Below are 23813 nucleotides of genomic sequence, written 5' to 3' on the forward strand. Positions count from 1 at the left end.
TCAGTAATTGCTAAATTAACTCTCTAAATAGGAAGAATATGGTTTCTTTGGTCTACGTATAAGAAGATGGTTACAGGACATGTATGGAAAGATTAGGACTGAAAAACTGATTAAAACAATTTTAAAACTTATTTCATGATGATAAAGAAACTATACTTTTCTACTACTGTGACATTAGCATAATGGTATCCTGGCAGAGGCATTTGGGATGGTCAACTCCTGGAATCTTGTAGTTTGAATTTTGCTGATAAAATTATTTCTGTCTCTTCTGATTGTTTACTCCATACTGGGAGTTAAATTTGTAATGGTAACCTTTCGCTGTCTAGTAATTATATAAGTTATTTGGAAAGATGTGAAGACCAACAATGTTTTGATTGCTCTCTAGAAGTTATATAAAACATATTGCAACTCTAATAAGCAAAGAGACATTATTTATTTATTTCAAACACTATTACATTTGCAGACTATTATTTATAAAGGGAAGACAAAATTATTTTTTTTATATTACATTAATTCAAAACTGGCCTGCTAAGCAAAGATATGTAAACTGTAATTTTATAAACACAATGAGGCATTTATTGTACAAATTGCTCTTTCCCCAAGAACATCTTGAAAAAAAGTTTAAAAATAGATGCCAAAAATATCCCCCTTTAAATATACATGTCCATTCCGTTCCTAAAGATATCCTTCATTAAAAACACCTGTCTTTTATTAACACCCCCTCCCAAATCCCATGTTAACTGAAACCTAGCCGAAGAGTACTACTAGTAGTACTGTAAGTAGTAAAGGCATAAATAGTGTGGAAAGCCCTGTGCAAAGTGATGACAGCACAGTACTTACAGATTGTAATGCTCGTTATATTTGCATTTGTTTTAGCGAATGCTGTAGAAAGCTAAAATTGGTGGAACCTGTACAAATTATTTGGGGGTGGATATTCCTTTCTAGATAGGTAATTTTTAAGTATCAGAGAATCCAGGCAAAGCACACACTGACTGTCGCTTTTAATCCTGGTAGTCAGTAGGGCTCTTTTTCCAAAACTGAGGTTGATTAACGCAAATTATTTCAAATATTTAATAAAGTAAGTCCACATTGGAGCCCTAGATCAAGACATTTCAAAGGGTTCCAAATACTTTTGGAGAAAACTTCTTGATATACATTTATTTAATGCATTTAACCACTAGGTAGACACCTGAATGAATAAGAGAACACATCTTCAAACATTTTACATTTGTTTTTCTTTGCCCAGCAGGGAGTACATTCATGCTCTTCATACCCCAAGAGAAAGTGAACTTGAAACCTTTCCTCTTTTTTTTTTTTTTTTATAGTCCTTTCTGGCACTTCTTTTGGAATGAGGCTTTCAGGAAACTGCGGTAGCCGGGGTCATCCACATACTCATTCTTAAATCTGGAGCTCAATACCCGCTGCCTTTTCTTTTGTCCTTGGATAATATCGGCACCATAGAACGTATCTTCAAACCTCATATCAGAAGCTGTAGACTAAAAACAGAGATTAAGAATATATTTCACCTTTAGAAAGCCCCTCCTGACAGAGAATTTTTTTTCTGCCTTGGTATAAAACAAATCTATTTAATATAAATCCTGTATACCTCTTAAAGGGTAAAACTTTTCACATTTAATGGCCACAGTCTATCTTCATCCCAATATTAGATATATTCTACAGAGACAATAATCATATGGCACAGCCAAGGTTATACATTGCAGATGTTTATATCCAGAAGGTGTTTTTTTATCTAGAACAAATATGGAATCTGAAGTACTAACAGGTCTTCTAGTGAACAATTATTGGATTCCTTTTACACTCACACATATACACAATACACACCTCCCTCCCCTTCTTTCTCTCCCCCTCCCTTTCTTTCTTTCTGACTAATGTATTTATTTTTTTGTTCAAAAGCAATCTACATATTTGATCAGTGTACGCACACCATGTTATAGAAAAGTAATTGTAAAACCTGCATATTCATGTACTTTCTACTTTATAGCAAATACATTTCTATGCATATTCTCATGCCAAATGTATAAATTGATATAGAAACATCCTGGCAACAAGTATGTTGTTGGTAAAATGCATTGTTGAGAAAGCAATCAAGCTAGTATCCCTACCCTATACCCAAGTCCAATGTATTGGAGGAGAACCAGAAATCTGGAGAACTATTGTTTTACAACAGGTGTAAGTAAGAAAAGATGGTTTATAGCTGAGAGTTTAGCTGCAATTAGATAAATTGGGGTTAGCTTTAACGAGAAGTATTGTATGGCAAGTTTGTTTCTCATACAGAAGTGCCAACTTCCCTTTACTATTGTTTGCTTATATATATTTGTAAGTACAGTAAATAACAGTAAGATGCTAACTATTAAATGCTTTCAGAGTCAAAGGAAGCTAAACTATATACTTGTACAAGACCTCAGAAATCTTGAGGCACATAATTTTATAGTATAAACAAGCAATGTAATTTCCACTGTCTCATTTTTCTTCAATTATTTTCTTCCTGCTTGCCTCAATGTGATAGGGAAGATATATTTACAAACTGAAGTTAATATTGATCTCTACAATTGGCCGAGATTTAGACAAGGACTAAATAAACATTTCTTAACATTATAATGTATGTCAAAGGTTTGCTTTGTGAAATTTTGTCCCGATTTATAGCTCTAATGCTTTCTTTGCAAATACTTACAAAACGGGCTCTCACTCTTTTGGGTAACTCTTCATCAAGAGTGTAAAGTTCTTCTCTTTTTGTTGCTATCTGGGAGCCATCTTCAAATTCTACCTGATGGTAAAATAAATGAATTAATCAAATAATTATTAACTGTTATTTTTATGTGGCAGTATAGCTAACTAAATATTTCTGCTATTTGTATACACAGTAAAATCCCCATGAGTGAAACAATCGTATAAAGAAATACTATAAAGGAAAGGAAAGGTCAAGATGTTAAAATTAAAGACTTTTTTAAAAGTGCAATATGAAGTTAAGAAAAAGTGATAACATATTTATTTCTAAATTGTGCCAAAATGCTGAATGATTTTGTAAGTTCCATCTAAACGATTTATTTCATTATCTGGACACATCTTTTTACTTTTTATGGGCAACACAAATGCCACAATAACAAGAGTTGAAAGTGACATAAAAGGAAGGAAAATTCTCCTGCAGGTCCCCTTTTGACGAGGCCATCACTGGACTACTGCTTCCTGGACAGTTATCATCTTACCTCCAACCTCCCCTTTGTGGAGAAAATTGTTGAAAATGAGGTCGGACACTAGTTGATGAGAATCTTGATCAAAATGGATTATCTGGGTGGGGTTTAGTTTTAGGCCAGGATAATAGTAGAGAGACAGTACTGATTATGCTGGATGGTAATCTGTGGTAGAGTCAGGATGGAGGTGGTACATCCATCTTCATGCTCTTGATCTCTCAATAGCTTTTGTTACTAACAACCATATTATCCTTCTGGACCAGCTGTGGGTAAGAAACACTGTGATTCAGTGGCTCATCTCCTTCCTCAGCGGTCAGTTCCTGTCAGACAAGGAAAGGTAATGCCCATGGCTTCTCAGTCAAGAGATGCCTCAGGTTCTTCTTTCTTTTAGCATGCACAGGAAACTGCTGGATGAAGTCATCTGCTAGTTTGGAGGTTCAGTATCATCAGTAGGAAGATGTAAAGAGTAAGGAAGGTAGCCTTGAGTAGATTAGACTAACTATATAATTATTGAGCCCCAACAAATGAGATAAAGATGCTAAACAGCATAAGAGCAATAACTTTATAAAACATTTCAATGGAAAGTTTGCTTAGCCTTGTCCTGCTTATTTGTGCTTTTTTAGTTTATGAATTAAAAAACTCAGGCATCTCTAAAAGTTGGGAGGGAAGGATTTCCCGTCTTTAGATTGCCAAAGCCAAGCAAGAATTATGTGCTTGCTGGGAACATCGCTGAAACAAATAGCTATTAAAAGGGGAAGTTTTGGTGAAGCGTTTTATCAAAGATAAGACTGTCACTACAGGATTTTTCTCTAAGTTTATTAAAAGGGTCAGAATCTCAGCTCTTCCATTTTGTAAAAGCTCTCAAGCCTACAGTAAGAATCTCTTGTGCTTCTAAGAAAGAATGTAATTCTGGGACACTTTCCAAGTGCATTGAGTATGGTTTATTTCTAGCCAGAATGAATGAATATGTCCAAGTTGGCATGTCTATTCAGATTTACAGCAAGAATAATATACAAAGTTGATCAATCAGTGGACTAAGAACAAAACACACAGGGAGATCTAATCTGTTAGACCTCCCTAGTAGAATGAGCAGAAAACATGTAAAAAGAGAGCTTGTCTTCACCACATAACATCTGACCCAAGGGCTTGTATCTCTATTCCAAAAAGACATTTAACCTAAATATAGAAGCCATGACTGGTAGTAGAGAATTTTCTTAGCACAACATCTTTAAATCCTGAGCAGAGGAGCAAGCAATTGACTGCATAAGAAAAGGTATCTTAGCTGGCTGTACTTCGCACATGGAAGTTTTCCATCACAAATGCCAAAGCACACAAACAGTTATGCAGCATATTAAAATAGCTTGGTGCATTTTCCTCCAATTTTCCAAGTGATAAGCATTAATCTTTCTGTTTTCAAGGTTGTGGAAGACTTATGTCAAAAGGAAGAAGGTATGAGTGACACTAAAGGAAATGCCAGTTAACAGAATCTGATGGAACATCTTTAAAATAGTCTGTTGAGAAGATGAAAAGCTTTATCATGCTTAGGTTTAGATCTAATCCAGTATGAACCTCTTTAGCAGAAAATGAAAAAGGGAATGTAGCTAGGTGCAGGGAATGTTAAATTACTTTGCTGCTGTTGCTGCTGCATTAGTTGTACCTTCCAAAAGTTCTAAATTATTTGGTACCACTTTTTAATGGACAGACATGGGAATCTGTACATCTACAATTATTTTGTATTACTAGCCAAATTCATTTTTTAAAAAATGTTCAAAGATCTTATTAAATTAATTAAATTTTATTAAAAAATTCAGACATAAAAAACTTCTACAGGAAAATGTAAATCCTATTCAAATTTAGCTAAAGCATATATGATTCAAATTATATTGACTGCTCCTAACCTCGATGTAATGTTATAAGCCAACTTATTTTTTATTGTTGTTTCATTTTGTCCCATCTTATATGCGACACAGTACACATAGGGGTCTTCAGGGGTGGGATTCAACCAGTGTTACTACCGGTTCGGTGATTATGTTGTGTGCAGTGTTTGAAAAGCCACTTTTTCCTTGCTTTTTCAACCTCAGCTGTGCCATGCAAAGCAGCTGAGGTTGAAAAAGCAGGAAATAAAGGACAGGTAAGAGCCCGGGTGGGCAGCTGGGCCAAACAGCAGCAAACACAAAACTGGTTCGGTGTCTGCTGCTCTTCAGAGCTACCGGTTCTATAGAGCCGGGCAGAACCGATAGCATCCCACCCCTGGAGATCTTCCATCCATACATCAACCTGATGAAATACAGCCAGTTCAGAAAAAGTGACTGACATAAAATAAGCTTGGTAGTCAAGGAAGATTAACCTGGTTCTTCTTAGCTGAAGCTCAATATATTATAATAGCTATCCTCTAGTAAGCTAGTTTTTGTATGTGTATACACCAGACTCCTGGCAACTATCTTGACTAACCAATGCACTTTTCTATTTAAAATAAATAAATCAGAATTGTTTTGCCATTTCCTTCTTTCCAGGTCTGAGTGAAAGTGACCGGCCCAAGGCCACCCAGCTATAAGAATCTTCAACTTTCTAGCCTTATAGGTTAACCAAACTGGGTCTCCAGTAAGCCACAATGTAATTCATTATATTCCCTCTGATTCCGCAGAAAATTATTAAATGGGCCTGAGATTTTCTGAAGTTATTTCAGAGTTATTAGAAATTATTAGTAAACAACAACTATTAAGATTGTTATTACATAAATATAAAAATATAATTATACTAGTAACAGTGTATGTTTACATTGTGTGTTGGTTTTATAGCTGAATTCCAACACTGACATATGGACAAAGTGATGAACATTTAACAGAAATGGATAGGACTTAGACAAAATTCCTCTGAATCTGCTTTAGAATTTTGGGCAGAATATCTGAATATTATAAATTAGAATAAATTGCTATGACTTATTGATGAAAATTTTCTGCATGAAAACTATCTTTCCTACCACTGTAAACAACTATCAACATAATCCTAACTATATAATGAGTATCTTGGAACAAAAAGTGAAACTTACATTGTACATATATGCTACATTGGTTCCAAGATATTTTGCACCATAAAGTTTTCCATCTGGCCATTTCACTTGAACAACCTCTCCCTCTGCAGGTGGGCCAAGCTTCAGGCAGTCTCTGCTCTATTTGAAAACAAAACAAAACCATGTTCAATCAATAACTTAAAAGATAACTTTTGAAAAACACAGAAAATGAGGAGAGATTCTTGTTTTTATCATGGTAATTTATACTCTTCTCTTAAAAAAAAGTCTGCCCAAACAGCATATATGAAAAGTCAAAAGAGCACACAGATATTGGTGATTATGTCTGAAAATGCAATCAAAGGCATAGATATTGTCATAGAAAGACTTGTCATGTACCATACAGCACAAGGGAGGGGGCTGCATACAACAATCATATAAAACATAAAATATAAAAACAACACATATAAAAATATAAAACCCACAATAAAAGATAAATATTATAAATATGCAAATTCTAGACAGAGAGGATAAAAATAACTACCTCGGCAATAGACCCACCTAAACATGTCTCCAGTTCTCTGGAGCACTAGGCCTGATAATATAACCTGGGCTTGAAAGACTTCAGAATGACAAAAGGGATAGAGCTAATTTAATCTTGGGTGGGGGGAAGGGAGGAGAAGGTTCCATAAGGTGAGCTCCACAACAGAAAAGGCACATCTCCTGGGACTTCACAAATGTAAGTCCCTAATTGATGCTACTCACAGCACATCTTTGCTGCCAGAACTAATGAGGCAGGCTGGTGAACCTGAGGAGGGGCAGTCCCTTATACAGTGTAGGCCAGAGTTTCTCAACCTTTCCAGCTTTAAGAACTAGCGAGGGGAGGGGAAAGTGGATGGTTCCGTGTGAGCAGCTGACAAGTACACAGCTCCATTTGCACATACAGTGTACACATGCGCCTGCCCCTCATGCAAATTGAGCGTGTGTGTACATGCTTGCCCACTGCTCATATGCCCACGCCAAGAAGATTAAAGCCATCATTTTGAATTCAACCCAGAACCAAATAGGCAACCAATGTGATTTGTACTATAGAGGTATAACATGTGGCATTCTAGGAGAGCAAATAACTGCCCATGCTCTGCATTCTGTACCAGCTGAAACTTCTGGATAGTCTTAAGGGCAGGTCCATGAAGAGTGTGTTGTAAATTCCAATCTGAAGGCGACTAAGACGTAAGTGATACTAAGCAGAGCCTGTGAGTCCAGTTGGCAATTGGTATACAAAATGAAGTGCACCTGGCCACAAATGTCACCAGCTCAGGACTTGTGCGTCTAGTACTAGCAGATTGTGCAATGGGTATGCTAGTTCAGGCCAATCGTATTCAGCACCAAAGATGGCAGAGACCTGGAATCAAATCTAAAGCCACTCAGTCTTGCCAAAGTTCAGCTGAAGCATGTTATTCCCCATCCAGATCCTCAAAGTCTCCAGACACCAGATTAAGACATTCATGGCACTGCTTAATTTGCCATGCCAATGCAATGGGGGGTGGGGGGGTGGGGGGGAGAGAATACTGACATTAAATCTAACTTTACATTATCTTGAACATGCTGTCAAAAGGGATTTGAAATATTTTTGAAACATTTAAAATCTGCGTCTGAAATTTATGAAGATAGATCTGTTGATTAAATCGTGCTTGTCTTCTACCTTCATCTCTATGGGGGACACTTATTATGAAAATGTTTTTGTTTGTCTGTGTAAATATAATCTGTATTTATGTGTGAATGTGTGTGGTATATATTCCAGATAACAAATCAACCATAGTGTTCAAAGTTATATAATTTCTTCTGCACTAGATATAACTAAGGTAAGATGAGGGGGGAAAGGTTTACCACAGTTTCCCTCAAAAAGAATGAGAAACCACACAATCCTTCAGTTTAAAATCCCATTGCTCTAGAGTAGTTTTTTCAGCTCTAATGAGAAAACTTCCCACTAAATGAAGTGTGGATTGCAGACACACTGCTTAATTTAGCAATGCATTATGAACCCACAGCTGCAGATCTCCTCGGATGTTCCCTCCTACTGTCTGAATCCTAATGATTTCAGAAGAACTTCTTCACTCCAATGCTATAATGAACTTTGCTTTGCTTTTCCTCGTTGACCTAGGCAGTCTCTCCCTCTCACACTCTTTCTTCCATTAGTGGATCCGCCTATAACTTGTGAGCAACTTCCTGATGGGTTGGATACTGTAACTTTGCTTCTTGATCTAATAGTGGCCGCAGGAATTTTTTCACGGAGATCTTAATGGCACGAAAAAAGAGGAAGCCAAGATCTTTTAAAATGATTTGGGGGAATGCAATAGTTTTGTATCTACTATAGGCATATTATCCCCATTCCCATCCTTATTTTACCAATTTGTCCCAAATATTGCATAGTCACAATCTGACTATCATGCTGTTAGATTCTGAGTTAATCTAGGGTAGCACAAATGAACTGCTGGGGAGGGGGATGCAGCATTAATCATGGGGTGTCCATTTCTGTCTTACGTGGTTCTGATGGATAGAAGTATGTTTGGTTCTTCATTTTATTCCTGATTATCTCTACTGCTCTTAGTAGAGCAATTCATCAAGATCTCTAAATTGCTATGTGTGTCTAAAATGTATTCATAGCTATTTATTTCTCACAGTATACCAATTGCTCTCTTAGCTAAATTTTGCAAATTGCATACTCACACATTTTTCAAAACCAACCAATATATGTGTTTAGCTCTGAAAGAATTCCATGGAGCTGAGAACATTATTGTGTTTAAACAATGTCTCAAGCTGTCTTGTTATTATACTGGCATTTTGTTCAAATATATGATCACAACAGGTCCACAATTCTAATAGAAAGACAACCAAAGATAGTAATTTTGAAGTTTCATGAAATGTACATGTATTTCAAAAATGGAAAGTAGCCTTTACAAAAAATTATTTTGTCATATACTTTTGCTGTCACATATTTTCCTTTTTTTGTGGCTGATGGAGAGTTTAAAATCTTGAAAAATGAAGTTTAATCACTGCCATTCTCATCTCACTGAAGGATCTCTGGGCTATTCTATTTAATGGAGATGGTTTCATTAGGGTCAGAATAATTCTGTTACAGGTTTTGTGTATTAATGTTGATTTTTTTTAAGAAAGGAAAAAGTATCCCTACGTTTTTGGTTAGATGTTTTTTTCTTCAGATAAGAAAATATCCATTTTGGAAAAGATTGACCAGACAAACCATACATATACCTAAAATGAATTTGCTTCTGTAGCTGATTTCTTTGTATTAGTACAACTAAGTCATGTGGTAATACATCTTTTGTTACTACTAAGACTATTACAACCTGCTAAATGAATTTATCTGAATAATACAGAATTGCATTGTTTAACATAAGGATATTGGATATTTTTGAGACCAGACAAAAGAAAAACCACACAGGTTTTTAGAAAAATTCTCCTAGGATTCATGAAAATGCCAATTTATTCAAATAATGTGTCAAAATCACAATTTTATAAACTGAAATAGTAAACTTTTTATACATATGCATGCAGAAAGAGAGACGGAGGGTGGAGGAGAGGGAGAGATTAAAAAAAAGTAAACTTCCTAACTGTGGGTTTCTGTTCTTGGACTATCCCAGAAAAAAATCCTTCACCATTGGACCATGTACCAGGACCTTACCTGGGTGATGTGCCTATTCAATTTTCTGTAACTGCAAGGCTGACAATGCAGAAGTGTGATAAAAAGCAAGATAAAAACATGTTTTTTTAAAAAAAATTGAATTTATCCTGTCTTTATTTACCTCATAAGAAGGTAATTTACTCTTTATTTACCTCAAGGCAGTAAGATATCAAATACTTCTTTCTCCTCCTATTTTCCCCACAACAACCATAGTGTGACTGGCCCAAAGTCATCCAGCTAACCTTCATGCCTAAGGCAGAACTAGAACTCATAGTCTCCTGATTTCTAGAGCAGATATTAACTACTACACCAGAGTGGCTCTATATTAGGCTGCTTCAACATCTGCAATAGAAAGAAGACGATCCTCTGCATTAAAACACTTTTCTCCTTGTTCCAACAAACAAAAAAATTAATAGACAAACAAAATGGGGGGGGGGAGGAACCCAGGCAGATAGTCTAAGGCAGGGGTCCCCAACCACCGGTCCGTGGACGGTACCGGTCCGTGGAACAAGTCCTACCGGGCTGCTGGCTTGCTGGGCACCGCCATCTTGTTTTGATGAAAAAGTGCTTCCGGTGAGCTTTTCCGGGTAGAAAGCTCACCGGAAGCACTTTTTCATCAAAACAAGATGGCGGCGCCCAGCTGATGTCGGTACCGGGCCGCGCCATAAAAAAGGTTGGGGATACCGGGCCGCGGCGTAAAAAAGGTTGGGGATCACTGGTCTAAGGTAAGACTTACAAACGAAGACATGTCATAGCTCGAATATTAGCCCATTGGCTCAATAAACATAGGTTCTCTTCCTGAAAGTAATGGTGTCCCTGCCTAAACTAGTTCTTAACCAGTGTGCTGAATTCTAGATTGTATTAAGATATCACACTATAAATAAGCTTAATAGACAGAAAAGTTAAAATGCCACATACGATGATGAAGATGCTATATGGTGGGTTTTAATTCAAAGAAAATTCTGAATGTATTTAATTTTAAAATAAACTGCTTTTAATTTGTTTGATTAAAACATATATTTTAAGGGCAACATCAATATGATAAAATATTTAGAAATGAGTACCAATTTATTAATAATGTATTTAGTAAAATAATTAAGAACCTCATCTACAAGAGGTTTTTCACTTGAACCTGAGTTATTGGATTTTCAGATTATGGATTCAGTAATCAAATAACCCACAATGATGCTACTGTTTAAGTTCTCAGATATTGTTTCTTAAGGTCACATTTAATTAAAATTAAAAATTTTATTGGCTAATTTTAAATCTAAATTTGTTTTTGTTTTAATTTTTTTTAAAATCCTCACTTCCTGAATATTCATTTGATATTTACAATCTAATTCACTGCTTACAGAGTTTGGCACTCTCCAGGTCATGAAAAATACAGCGGTTACCTATTAGGTTCAGTGGTATAGCTTAAGCAAAAATGTTCAGCCCAATATTTCTCCTGTTATTAATGTGAAGACAAAGGCATTAAATAGTAACTATAAGCCTAAAAGAATTATTAATATTGAATTATTTCAGACTGCCCTCCTAACTATAGTTCGCCTTTCTATTAATATTCTATACATTTCCAAATGCCTTCTAGGGAAAACATACTACCTCACTTGTGTTCCTATAATCAAGGAATATAAAGTTTAATATCCTTAAACCTCTTCTTTCACCTTGTAATCTCATCAAAATATATACAAACAGGAAATAGCAGCTGGTCTCACATTAATGCAGTTGTGAACTAAACTGAAATTGTGCAGTGGCTTGAACACAAAAAAAGCATTTGGTATCTTTGTGAGCTAGCCGAACAGGGAAACAGATTAGAGAAATAGCTTCTTCAAGAGCAACATTGCTTTTGCACAAAGTTTGATAAATAAGTCTTCCCTGATATGCACATTGCATGATTAGGAAAGCATTTTTCTAAAAAAAAAAAAAAAACTTCGTTATTGAAGCTACAGGTATATTATCTAATGAAAAGCACCCAAAGATTTCTCCAAGGAATCTAAAAGTTCTTTGGTGTTTCCTTCAAACAATTATATGTTGTTCTTTTACTATCTGAGAAGCACTGAGGCATATCTGGCCCTGATTACATTTTTTCTTAGCTCCAAATCACACTATCCCACTTGGATAGTTTTTATTCTCTCCCACAACTCAAGCTTTGATGCAGATGTAAACAAAAGAGAAGTTTCTAATAAGATGTACACTCTCGCATGTGTCATATCTAGATGTTCCTTAATAAAGCATCTTCAGTCATTAATGACATTTTTATAGCATTTCTGCATGGCTTCGTTTATTACCACTGGGATATGAATAGTTAAATCCTTCTGACACTCCTTTGAAAATATCCCATTTTAAGTGTTATACTTCCAAAAAGACATCAGACCACTTATAAGTAAGGACTTAGCAGGGAAGACAGGATAATCTTTACTAATGATATTTGAAGGGCAAGTTTGCTTCCTGAAAAACAGTAGAGAAGAGAGAGGTCATAACACAGACCCATATAAGAAATGTGATGCCTTTTCTCAATATGCCTTGCTCTCAAACAGAACCTTTCTCCTTACTCTAATTCAGTATATTGAACCAAAGGCTGGAAACAAAGACCATAGCAAATCTTACTCTTTTTCAATGTGTTAATTTCAGGGCTCTAGTTTTTCTACACAAATCATATTCTTAAGGTGCTATGTTTCCAGTGTATATTTTATGTCTGCAATTAATAAAAAAAGCCATGGCTAACCCTTCTTTATCCCTTTATACTCACTGTTAAATTAGAGCACTGGGAGCAAACAAATGCTTGCATTCATCTTCATCATGCATCAATCTTTCTGCCTCAAAAATGAATATATTTTGTAATTCTTCATTTTCAATACATCTAATTTTTCCCATAGTTCTAGTTTTAAAAATGAGCACCACATTCATGTTTTTGGACTGCCAATTCTACAAAATTCAAGAGCGAGTATAGTGCAATTATTAACATATTGGACTAACAGCACAAGACCTGAGTTCTCATCCAGTGTTTCTCACTAGCTTTAAGATATGTGGACTTCAACTTCCATGCTGGTTGGGGAATTCTGGGAGTTGAAGTCCACACATCTTAAAGTTGCTTAGGTGTGACATTATTCTAGGCTACCCTCAGCCATGGATATTCAATGACCAGTCATGTTCTCTTAGCCAACCTACCTCTCAGAATTATAGTTGCAGAGAAATATAGGAAGAGGGAATGTTATACACACTACCTTGAGTTTATACAAAAAAGGACAGGATATCAATCAGTTAATAAATAATTTTAAGGGCTTATTTGGCACTGACTCTTTCAGAATATTTTCCAATGATATTCTACTTTCTTGCAATTCTAGCTCATTAAGTTTCTTATATAAATCCATGTACAAAAACTTCCAACAAAAATTGATATTTCTCCAAAAGGTATCTTTATAAAAGCAATAAAATAGTCAAAAATAGCAAAAATAATTAAAAGATTTGCAGCTTAAGAATTCTTCACTATTTTCCTCATAGCTGCTAAAAATTTCATAGGCAAACAGAATTTTTCAAAAATCACAGCAATATCTTAACAACTATGGCTTATTCAATCCAGCAAAATGGGCCATAATGATGCATAACATTTAACATGATGGTTTCTGATTCCAAATACAATAATCAATAGGTCAATTGAACAAACAATAAAAAATATATTTTTGAATGAATTGTCTACGCTGTACCATTCAATAGCTCTATTACACTAGTATAGAGTGTAATGGCTTGAAAACCATTCTTTTGGCCTTTTTTGTATTTTTAAATATCTAAAAGAAAATATTGAGAGTGGGGAGAGAGAGAGAGAAAGGGAGAGAGTGTTTCCCAAGGAACAAAAATAAAGAGAACCTGCATAATAACTGCTGTCATAGCTTGGTAACATCTGACTGATGTAATGGAGTTTAAAGAGTTCTGACAGGAGGACCAGTGTCAAGTGAAAATTTAACATGTTCAAGGTTATGTAGGTGCAAGGGACCAGCCATGAAATCAGAATGCTGATTTTGGGATATACAAGGTAGCAAAATCAACCCCAGAATGAGGTAATAAATTAACCAACCCAATAAGTAGTGCTGTTAACTTCCTGCTAAAGTGCTAATGTAAGTATATATATTGCAAAATGCAAAAAACAATGCCATTTTGTTTAGTCCAACTAAGCAACATTAAATAATACAGTTTTTCAAACACAATAATCAAACATGTAGACCCAAAATATCTTACTTGATTCATGTCAATCATGTTGCCTGTTACATATTTTAATATTACAGTTTTTTTGTTAATTCTTCAAGGAATTTTGTTATATTACCTCTCTGAGACACTACAACATGTAGAATTCCCACTCTAATATCTTTTATTAAAAACATATTTCTTATTTAATTAAAAGACTTTGGAAGATTAGTTGTTATTCATTTGGAGAAATGGTAGATACTAATTAGCACAAACAAGGTTGGGAAGCCCCTGAGAAAGTGATAATTTTCTGCTGCAAGAAATAACAAACATGAACAGAATATTAAGTTAATTATCTCTGTTGAAAGGTCACAAAAAATAATTCAATTTTTCTGATTTAACTTTTTAAAAAAGAAAATAAAACATTTCTAAAATAAATACTTACTACAATATCTTCAGGGAAGGTGTCCCGACTAAAGGAGCCGTCATCAAACATAACTTCGTAGAAAACTTGTGATGTAACTTCTATTACTCTGCAGCTGTAATAGCGTGTGTTTCTGTGTTTTGCTATGACAGTTTGCCCAACTGAGACAGCTTTCTCAAAGGGTTTGGTTTTCTTTAAAAGATTAAAACAATATAATTAGTTCAAATATCATCTCTTTTTCTCTCTCCCTAAGTTTGTTTCCTTGGATCCTAAAGACCTCTTACAAGTTCTCAGATTGCCTCATCTAAATCAGATCAAGACTTAAACTTGTAAAAAGTGTGCTTTATCTAAGTTAATTATACAGATTCACCTTTTACATATACACATGCACAGATTTAACTGAGATTTGTAGAGTTTTAAAATATTTTATGGATACTGATAATTCAGACTAAATGATGCCAGATTGGAAAAATGTGGAACAGGGAGTATTACTTTAAAAAAAAGATAGACTGAGAAGAAGTAAAGGTTTGAAAGGTTTGTCCAGCTTTGTTCACCACATTTTAAAAAAGGTGTTGAGAGTCTACAAAAAGTACAGAGAAGAGCAACCAGGATGATTAGGGGACCGGAGGCTAAAACATATAATGAACGGTTGCAGGAACTGGGCTTGGCTAGTCTAGTCAAGAGAAGGACCAGGGGAGACATGATAGCGGTCTTCCAATATTTGAGGGGCTGCCACAGGGAGGAAGGGGTCAAGCTATTTTCTAAAGCACCTGTAGAACAGACAAGGAATAATGGATGGAAACTGAACAAGGAGAGATTTAATAAGGAGAAACTTTCTGACAGTCAGAACAATCAACCAATGGAACAGCTTGCCCTCGGAAGTTGTGGGAGCACCATCACTTGAGACCTTCAAGAAGAGATTGGATTGCCATTTGTCAGAAATGGTGTAGGGTCTCCCGCTTGGGCGGGGGGTTGGACTAGATGACCTACAAGGTCCCTTCCAACTCTGATTATCTGTTATCTGTTATCTGTTATCTGTCCATGGATCTAGCTCCTCAGTCCCATCTCTTCCACCACTGTACTCTATGAAGCATTTTCACAGAGGAGGGTCCAGTTCATCATGCTGGATGAAGAAGGAGAGCTGAGTCTATGCAACATTCGGTAAGGTTTCACTTTGTGGCTTGCTCTGAATACCATGTGGCAGAAATCCTCTTTTGTTTATAGACCCCCAACTATAGCACTAAACATTCACCTGGCTACTGTACAGCCATCAAATTAGTTTTTTACATAAGGGTCTCTTGTGAGCTCCTCTAAGCCAGAGGCATTTGTGAGAAGCAAGGGGTAATCAAGAGTGACATGAGCAACAGTGTGGCACTGTGATGAAAACGGTGCTGCTTCTTCCAATGCACCCAATGTTACCCACCCATTCGAAAGGAGTAAAATTTGTGGCATGATAATGCTGTTATCATTTTGACCAAATCAGCCAAATTTTCTGAGCACCTCCACCATATCCCATGGTTATATAGCTGAGAGTTTAAGTTGTTAAAAAAAAAGTTAACTAGCACAAACATATAACCAGCACCTTAAATGAACATTTCATCAAACAATCTTCATTTCTTATATTTTGACCTAGCCTAAGTAGTCTTAGCATTTTCCTATTCTAATATAATAGATTAGAATGGGTTGTTACAGGACATATAATGTCAGCAACAATATGTCTGAATTAAAAACAATATAGAAAACAATGGTATCTAAAACCTTACCACATTTTGGCTTATTTTGTGCCTGAAACACGTGATGTAGACAACGTAAGGCCAGTCATCTGGTTCCATCAACACCCCGGCAGCATGAGCACATGTCACATGGAATGAAGCTGGACAGCGTCCATAGGAGCATTGGATGCAAGCACCAGATATTTTCTTAATTCTTTGTCGACAGAAGATACATTTCTGCAGGTACAAATGGAAGGAAGGATTTCCACAAGTTTAATTTTGAATATTGTCTAGCAGGTACTGATGTCCAATGATTTATAACTACTACATGCTCCCAACTGGTTGTGTGGTTTAGAATGTAGTTCAAAGAATACTGTAGTTGGATAGATAACCTGTTAGATATTAAATATGTAAAAGGAAATATATAAATTAATCAACAGTTAAATGTTTTTATGACAAACATATCTGTATCAACTACATGATACAAAATAATTTCCGTACAGCAGGAGAAATACGGATAAGGTATTTAAATTTGATGTTGTAGATATCTGGAGATTTACACTTTTGTTGATGTAGTATTTATACAGAACTGTTCAGATATGCTGGCTCTCTGTTCACATCTAGCTGTAATTCTTCTTTACTATTTCTTTTTTTCTTGTTATCTTGGCACATTGGCTCAATAATTTATTTTGTTCTAGAAAGAGCAACAAAGCCAGTTGCTTTAGTGAACAGCGGGAAAAAAAATTCAGCTCTGGAAGAATACTAAAGTTCAATAAGCAAGGTTACTTAATTGAAAACTTTATAAAAAATACAAGAATCCATTCTTTAAAAAAATAACTTTAAGCAGATTAATGAAAATGAAAACCATAAACAGAGAAAAATGATAGGAAATAGGTACCAGATAAACATTATAAACATTAATTATAATGTAATGTTGAAACCAATCAAAAGCTAATTAAAAACAAGAGATTCAGTATATAACCTTAAATTCTATAATAGATCAAGTCCAATAAAATGCAGTGATTTTAATATGTAAACATAAATATTACTGACTTGTATTCTGCATTAAGATTATAGCAAAATAGATACTAAAGTAATATTTCGGGGAATAATATATAGAGAAGCCACTGACAGAAAAATCCCTAATTATGACCTGCTCCACATTCTGAGGACTAAATGAAAAGATGTATCATTTACCAATTTCAGCAAATGTGCACAAATACAAAATAAGGCCCTACATCTATATGGACTCGAAAATCATCTGCAGCTTTATAAATTCAGTTTTTAGTCAGCTAGTTTTTATTCCGGTCTCAGTATTCTCAGACTAGTACAAGAAATATGTTCTTAAGTAGTCTATAATCTCCTAAAACAGTCTAGCTTTGGAAACCAATAAATAAAAATCCATTACCAAAGGTGTAAAGTGACTAGGATTCATAAATAAAGTTTTAAAAAGGTAATCTAAGTCTAGGCTGTAAATATATTTAATTGTACATAAAATAGGTTAAAACCTAAAATTACATAGAATACATCGAAACAGCAAGACCTCATGTGGTCAATCTGGCAGATTTACATGCTGCAGCACTCAATCTAGTAGCATAACAAATGACAATTCATCTGTAAATAGCATTTTGGGCATAAATTGAGTCTGAGCAATCATGATATCTGCTGATCAAAGATAGGATAAATTTAGTTTGAATGTTTTTATAAAAGGAGCAACAAAGAAATATATATTCTGTGATTTCAATTTCTCCAGAATAATGAAAGACTGAACCTTTTAGCCATTGATATTTTTTTATAATTACCACCCAAAACTGCAGTGGTAAGAGCTTTATAAATTAATGCAATACTTTGGATTAAACCAAGAAATTGTATAAAAGCATGTTTTCTCAGAAAGTTTAATTTCTGAGTTCCAATTAATTTAAATTCCCAAACTAACCAAATGATTTTTTTTTCAGCACTTATAATTTTAAACACTTTCCAGAAGCTATTTCATATATATTGTACTAATATAATAGAGAACCAGTTTGGCATAGTGGTTAAAGTATCAGGCTAGAAATGGGAGACCAGGAATACTAGTCTCGCCTTAGGAACAAAATCAACTGAATGACCTCAGGTCAGTTGCTCTCTCTCTCTCTTAGCCCTAGGATGGTGGCAAATCACACTTGAAAAAACTTGCCAAAAATAATACTGCAGGGATTTGTCAAGACAATCTCTGACAATCTGGCAAAGGTAGGCAATACATTCCAAGATAAGATAAAATCAGCCTTCTTTTCTTGGTAAAATGCAGTGAAATGAGTTTATCGAGAATTGTTGTGAGTCATGATGTTTAAAGCCTATATAAGCTGTTCAAAAACTGTCCCATGAGATGGAACTTCAATACAGACCTAGAAAGGAGGATATATTTCCTGCTTTGAAGGAACTTGTCCACTATAATCCCTAGGATTTTCTGACTGCCAGAAGTGTCATAAAGTCCTTCTTCCTTTCTTTTATTTCATTCTTGAATATATTTTGGTTGCTGTCTTGCATTATATTATTAGATTATTTTCTTATACCGCCATGGGATAAGGCCTTAGATACTCATAGAAATGTGGTCATTTCTTCCAAATCCAAAAGCATCTATGACGGAATCCTGCTAGCCAGGTGACAAAGCCACATAGCACATTATATGCTATTAACCTAATATCCTGAGCCCCCAAAATCATGTTATCAACAAAATGTCTAACCAGAAAAACTTGCATGATATAGTAAACTTGTATAATTCATACACTTAAGATACATTTGTTGCAAATGAATCACCTTGTTAAATTAATTTTACATTGGTCTAATTTGATACCAGCAGCAAATGTCCTTGAAATGTCCATTGGAGTTGGGCAATCTATAAAATTAAATAAATAAAATAAACAATAGAAATAAGGTTCTGGGCTGTAATTCCAATTAGATCAAACCCATCAATTCCTGTATGCTATGTACTATGGATCTGTACCTAGGAAATACAATTCAATTTCTGTTTATAACAAATGCTGGCCTATTTTTCATAAAAAGTAAAGCTCATCTGAATCAGTAAAACTGCCCCCTCCCCCCCAAAAAACCAACCCTCACTCACAGATAAAGCTATAAAACAGGTCCATGACCACAATGTGAAGGATATAGCAAAGCATTTTTAAAGACAGAAATAAAACAGACTTTCTTTATGGTCATGCCACTTTTGATATCTTTATTCAAATACATATATAATGAATCCAGGTTTCCACCATGGGGTAATACAAATAAACTCAAAGATAAGGTTAAAAGATTCAGTTATGAGCTCTGAATATCTGAACGCTGCCCTCCAATTAGTTATATTTTTCACTTTCTACATTTCTAGTTGTTACAAAACATACATCTTTCTATATTCAAAAGAAAATGTTGGGGGGGGAGGCAATAACTAGTTCATACTAGGCAGCCATTTAAAACTGATTGACCAAGATGAAAGGATTAAATTCAGAGCAATATGCTCTAAGCAATTTATTTTACTGAGGAAAAACCCCGCAAAGAATTCTTTATCACAAACTGGGTGCCTGTGCCTCCTAACCAATAAACCTTCCATCCTTCTGAGGCTGACTAGTTTGCCTGCTGATACCAATAAGCTAAAAGATAAATATTTTCTTTTCTCCTACAAACCTCAAAGAGATAATTTAAATTAAAAACACACACATACACCTCATGAGAGACAGAAACAGACCTAAGATATTCAGTCACATTTAAGGCTTGCATGTTCAAATATTTAGAAAGAGGAATCTTGGCAAGCTCTGACAGAGAATTCTGATGTGATACAAATACTCATATCAAAATTTCATTTTCCTTGAGGCTACTTACTGGCATTTCAGCAATGCCCTGCAATGTTTTTAAAGGAGACACGAGAATCCCTATGTGTCTGGGCAAGAGAAGACCATTGTCAATTATGTAGGTGGATGCCTCTGCACTGGAGAGGTAAAATGCTGCGCTTTTGAAGTGTATGGGTAATGACAAACAACAAGGCCAGTGTTTGGGCCAGCATGCACCTTCTCATTATTCTATTCTAAATCATAGAATTCCATCAGGAACTCAAAAAAAGATGCCTTTCTATGAATTACTAAGTGTTGAACAATTCTTGTATTTCAACTATTTTAATGGAAACATCCAATAACTCATAAAGTATTCAGACAATTGTGCTCTTATTTTCTCCAGCCCATGGGAAGAAGATACATATTATTTGAGAGTTTAATCTTCTGGTTTAAGTAGGAAAGGTTTGTGGAAATAATAACTATAAAATCAAAAATTAGTTGATGAAAGAGCTTGCAGTTTGTTGTTCATTAAACCATTTTCTGCATACATGCTTCTGAGACTCAACTACTAAGAAATATAACGAATTTGTCAAAATACAAAACAAATGTATATTATTTAAATGTGTTTTATCATTACAATTGAGAATTACATGTTTTCTAAAAAGAAATAAAACATTTTGGAATTTGGTTTAGAACAGGGCTGTCAAACTCCCGGCCCGTGGACCAGATGTCTCATGTTCTGGCCACACCCATGTCTGGTTTAGTGAAGGGGTGGAAAGTCCTGATACGTCATGTGACACCGCCATGATGACGTGAGTTTGACACCCCTGGTTTAAAAGAAGAATGGTTATTTATACAAATTCTGACAAAATGAAAGTTTCAACTGATTGATTTTATACAGGGGTGGGATGCTACCGGTTCGGCCCAGTTCTATAGAACCTGTAGCTCTGAAGAGCAGCAGACACCGAACTGGTTCAGTGTCTGCTACTCTGTTTGGCCCGGCCGCCCACCCAGGCTCTTGGCTGTCCTTTATTTCCTGCATTTTCAACCTCTGCTGCTTTGCGTCGCACAGCTGAGGTTGAAAAAGCAGGAAAGAAGGGGAGTTTGAAATGCTGCACACAGTGCTTGTCAGCTGTCCGGGAGGCACAGCTGAGGTTTTTTGGAAATGGTCTGTACATGTACGCAAAACGCACTCTCACTAGGGGTGGGATTCTACCTGCTGGAGAACCAGCAAATTGCACCACTGGCTGGCCCTGCCCCACCCACTCACTCCTTACCTAGGCATGCGCACCATCAAATGTGCCTGCTAAGTTGCTATTTTTCCTCCCCCCCCCAACCATCAGCTGTTCTGCTGTGCTGGGAGATTTAGATTAACTGGAAAGCAGGAAATTGTCATATTTCTTGCAGGAAATTGTCGTATTTCTTGCTTTCTAGCTAATCTAAAAGCAGAGCTGAACCTTCTTTAGGACCGAAGCTTCCATTTTTCAGTGCAGACTCAGGTAGCCGATTGCAGATAGATAGATCTCTAAGTGAATTTGTGTTTCTGTGAGCAACTCAATCGCCCACCTGCTTTGCCTGATTTTGGGTAAAAGTTGCTCTTTTTTAAATTAAAAAATCAATATTTACATACATGGTTTGTTGTGAGTTAATTTTATGAGTTTTCTTGCTAGCAAATTTTATGAATTTGCTTGCAAGCAAATTTTATGTGACAGAGTCAGGTAGCTGATGGCAGAAAGATAGATCTCTGAATGAATCTGTGATTCTGTGAACAACTCAATCTGCCTGCCTCCTTTGCCTGATTTTGGGTAAAAGTTGCTCTTTTTTAAATAAAAAATTCAATATTTACATAAATATTTATAATATTTACATACAAGCAATGCCCAGCCAGTCACACAACCACCAAGCCATGCCCAGTCAGCAAGCCATGCCAGCCAATCACATGACCACCAAGCCACACCCACAGATTAGGCCACACCCACAGAATCGGTTGTTAAGAAATTTGAATCCTACCCCTGATTTTTGGGTACTTTTGGGTATTTAGACTCTCAGAAGCATGAAACATATTCCAGATTAGGCAGAAAAACTTCAGACTAGACATTTGGAAGTTCACTGTAATGCACTGGGAAACAGAATTTGAAATTCCTGTTAGAAACCTGTAGGGCAACGTAAGTTGGAATCAGGATTTTAACCAGTAGTGAAAATCACTTGTTCTTTCAATAAGTTGGGATATAACCGAGATGAAAAGAAATAAAAGGAATTGCTTGTACAAATGCTATAATACTAAATAAATTAATATAAATTAATAATAATTAATACATTAATATAAAAGAATAAGTTGGTGTTGTTTGCTTGGGGCAATGTTTTCAAATATAATGGTATCACCAAAATCATTCTAAATGGATAAAAAAATGGCTAAAACAAATATGAAATATAGTTCATGTATACCTACAGAATATTTTCATACATTCCTTTAGAATCAGAACACAAAATGAGTGAATATTCAACGTGAGTGAGCATGCCTAAATTTTTATCAATTATTAAACAGTTTACAATGAGCAATTATCTCCTGATACTAATCTTCTGGACTTCTAATTTCATGAATTAAAATATACTCAAAATACTCAGATCATATTCAAATGCTAGACCTTATCATTATAATACTAATCCAATCTTAAAGGACTCTAAGATTAAATACTAAAGTCTTAAAGACTCCTATTGTTGAAAAAGCACTAAACATTAAACAATATTATATTTCATAGTGTTTTATTTTAAGAAATACACTTGCTTTATTCTGTAAGCGTTTCTTCAATATGTTCATATATTATTTGTATTATAAATGTTGAACTTAAAGGAAAAGAATCTGCTGCCTGAAAATATCACAACCTGAATATATGTGATATTTCAACATTGTTTCATGTGACAAGATTAGTGCATTAGTAACAGTTTATCTTGGGAACACTCAAGATGGCTAATAAAATATTAATATAAAAGCAGAATATAAAAAATCAAAAACAAAAATTTATCAATAAAAAAGTACTAAAACATCTAAAGCCTGGGTAAATCTGATTGATATCAGTTTCTGGCATGAGCTTATTGACAGTTTAGTGACCAGACAGATGAGGCATGGAAAATACTATGTGTACATATATTAATCTTACAAAGACATGGGGAAATATTATTCTATTTCTTTTAAAAGGTTCAGAACAAGAGAAAAGGAAATGAGAAGGAAATTAATTTGAAAATAATAGCTATTCTATGCAATTCACACTGAGTACTTGACCATTTTGTATTATTTGAGAGAGAGAGAGAGAGAGAGAGAGAGACCCAACGTATCAAGCCTCAATGAAAGGATATATAGCCTGAATATTACAATAAATATTATAACATAAAATTATGTATTAAATAGCAACAAATATATATTTAATACTTTAAATATCACTAAGGGAATGATTAGAAGCATATACCTGACTTAGTTACGAAAAGGCTTCAAATATTATTATTCAAATTATGTTATTGAGAGTCCAACTGATTTTAAAATAAGCAACCTGAAATTTAAAACTGGGGTTTTATTTTATTTACTGGGTGGGGGGAAGTTGTTTTGAGGTCTGTTTGTTGCAAGTAAAACCAATTGAACTAAATTGCAATTATTTGTGAACAGGCCTGAAGCTGATAGAGCCTGTAAGCTGAGGCTACAAATGAAAATGGAATGTTATAAGCAGGAAAAATTGGTCCTTACATTCCACTGGATGGCTTAATAGAAAGTATTAGTTGCTAATCAC

General features: G+C 35.1%; 1 protein-coding gene across 12 annotated transcripts in view; it reads right to left on the reverse strand.

Moving 5' to 3' along the window:
• Positions 1-414: 414 nt before the first annotated feature.
• KDM4C (lysine demethylase 4C) overlaps positions 415-23813 on the reverse strand; it is a 204782-nt gene continuing 181383 nt past the window's right edge. For all 12 annotated transcript variants that reach the window (XM_087957743.1, XM_087957736.1, XM_087957742.1 and 9 more), the window contains exons 19-23: positions 16283-16468; positions 14541-14711; positions 6259-6378; positions 2693-2785; positions 415-1496 (exon numbers count right to left, since the gene is read on the reverse strand). In XM_087957743.1, the coding sequence (XP_087813869.1) occupies positions 1320-1496; positions 2693-2785; positions 6259-6378; positions 14541-14711; positions 16283-16468 (747 nt within the window). In that variant the 3' untranslated portion in view covers positions 415-1319. The remainder of the gene's footprint in view (positions 1497-2692; positions 2786-6258; positions 6379-14540; positions 14712-16282; positions 16469-23813) is intronic.

Source organism: Notechis scutatus, chromosome 2 (genome assembly GCF_049901735.1).
Source record: "Notechis scutatus isolate UNSWTSFEM ecotype Mainland chromosome 2, rNotScu1.2, whole genome shotgun sequence".
Lineage (NCBI taxonomy): Eukaryota > Metazoa > Chordata > Lepidosauria > Squamata > Elapidae > Notechis > Notechis scutatus.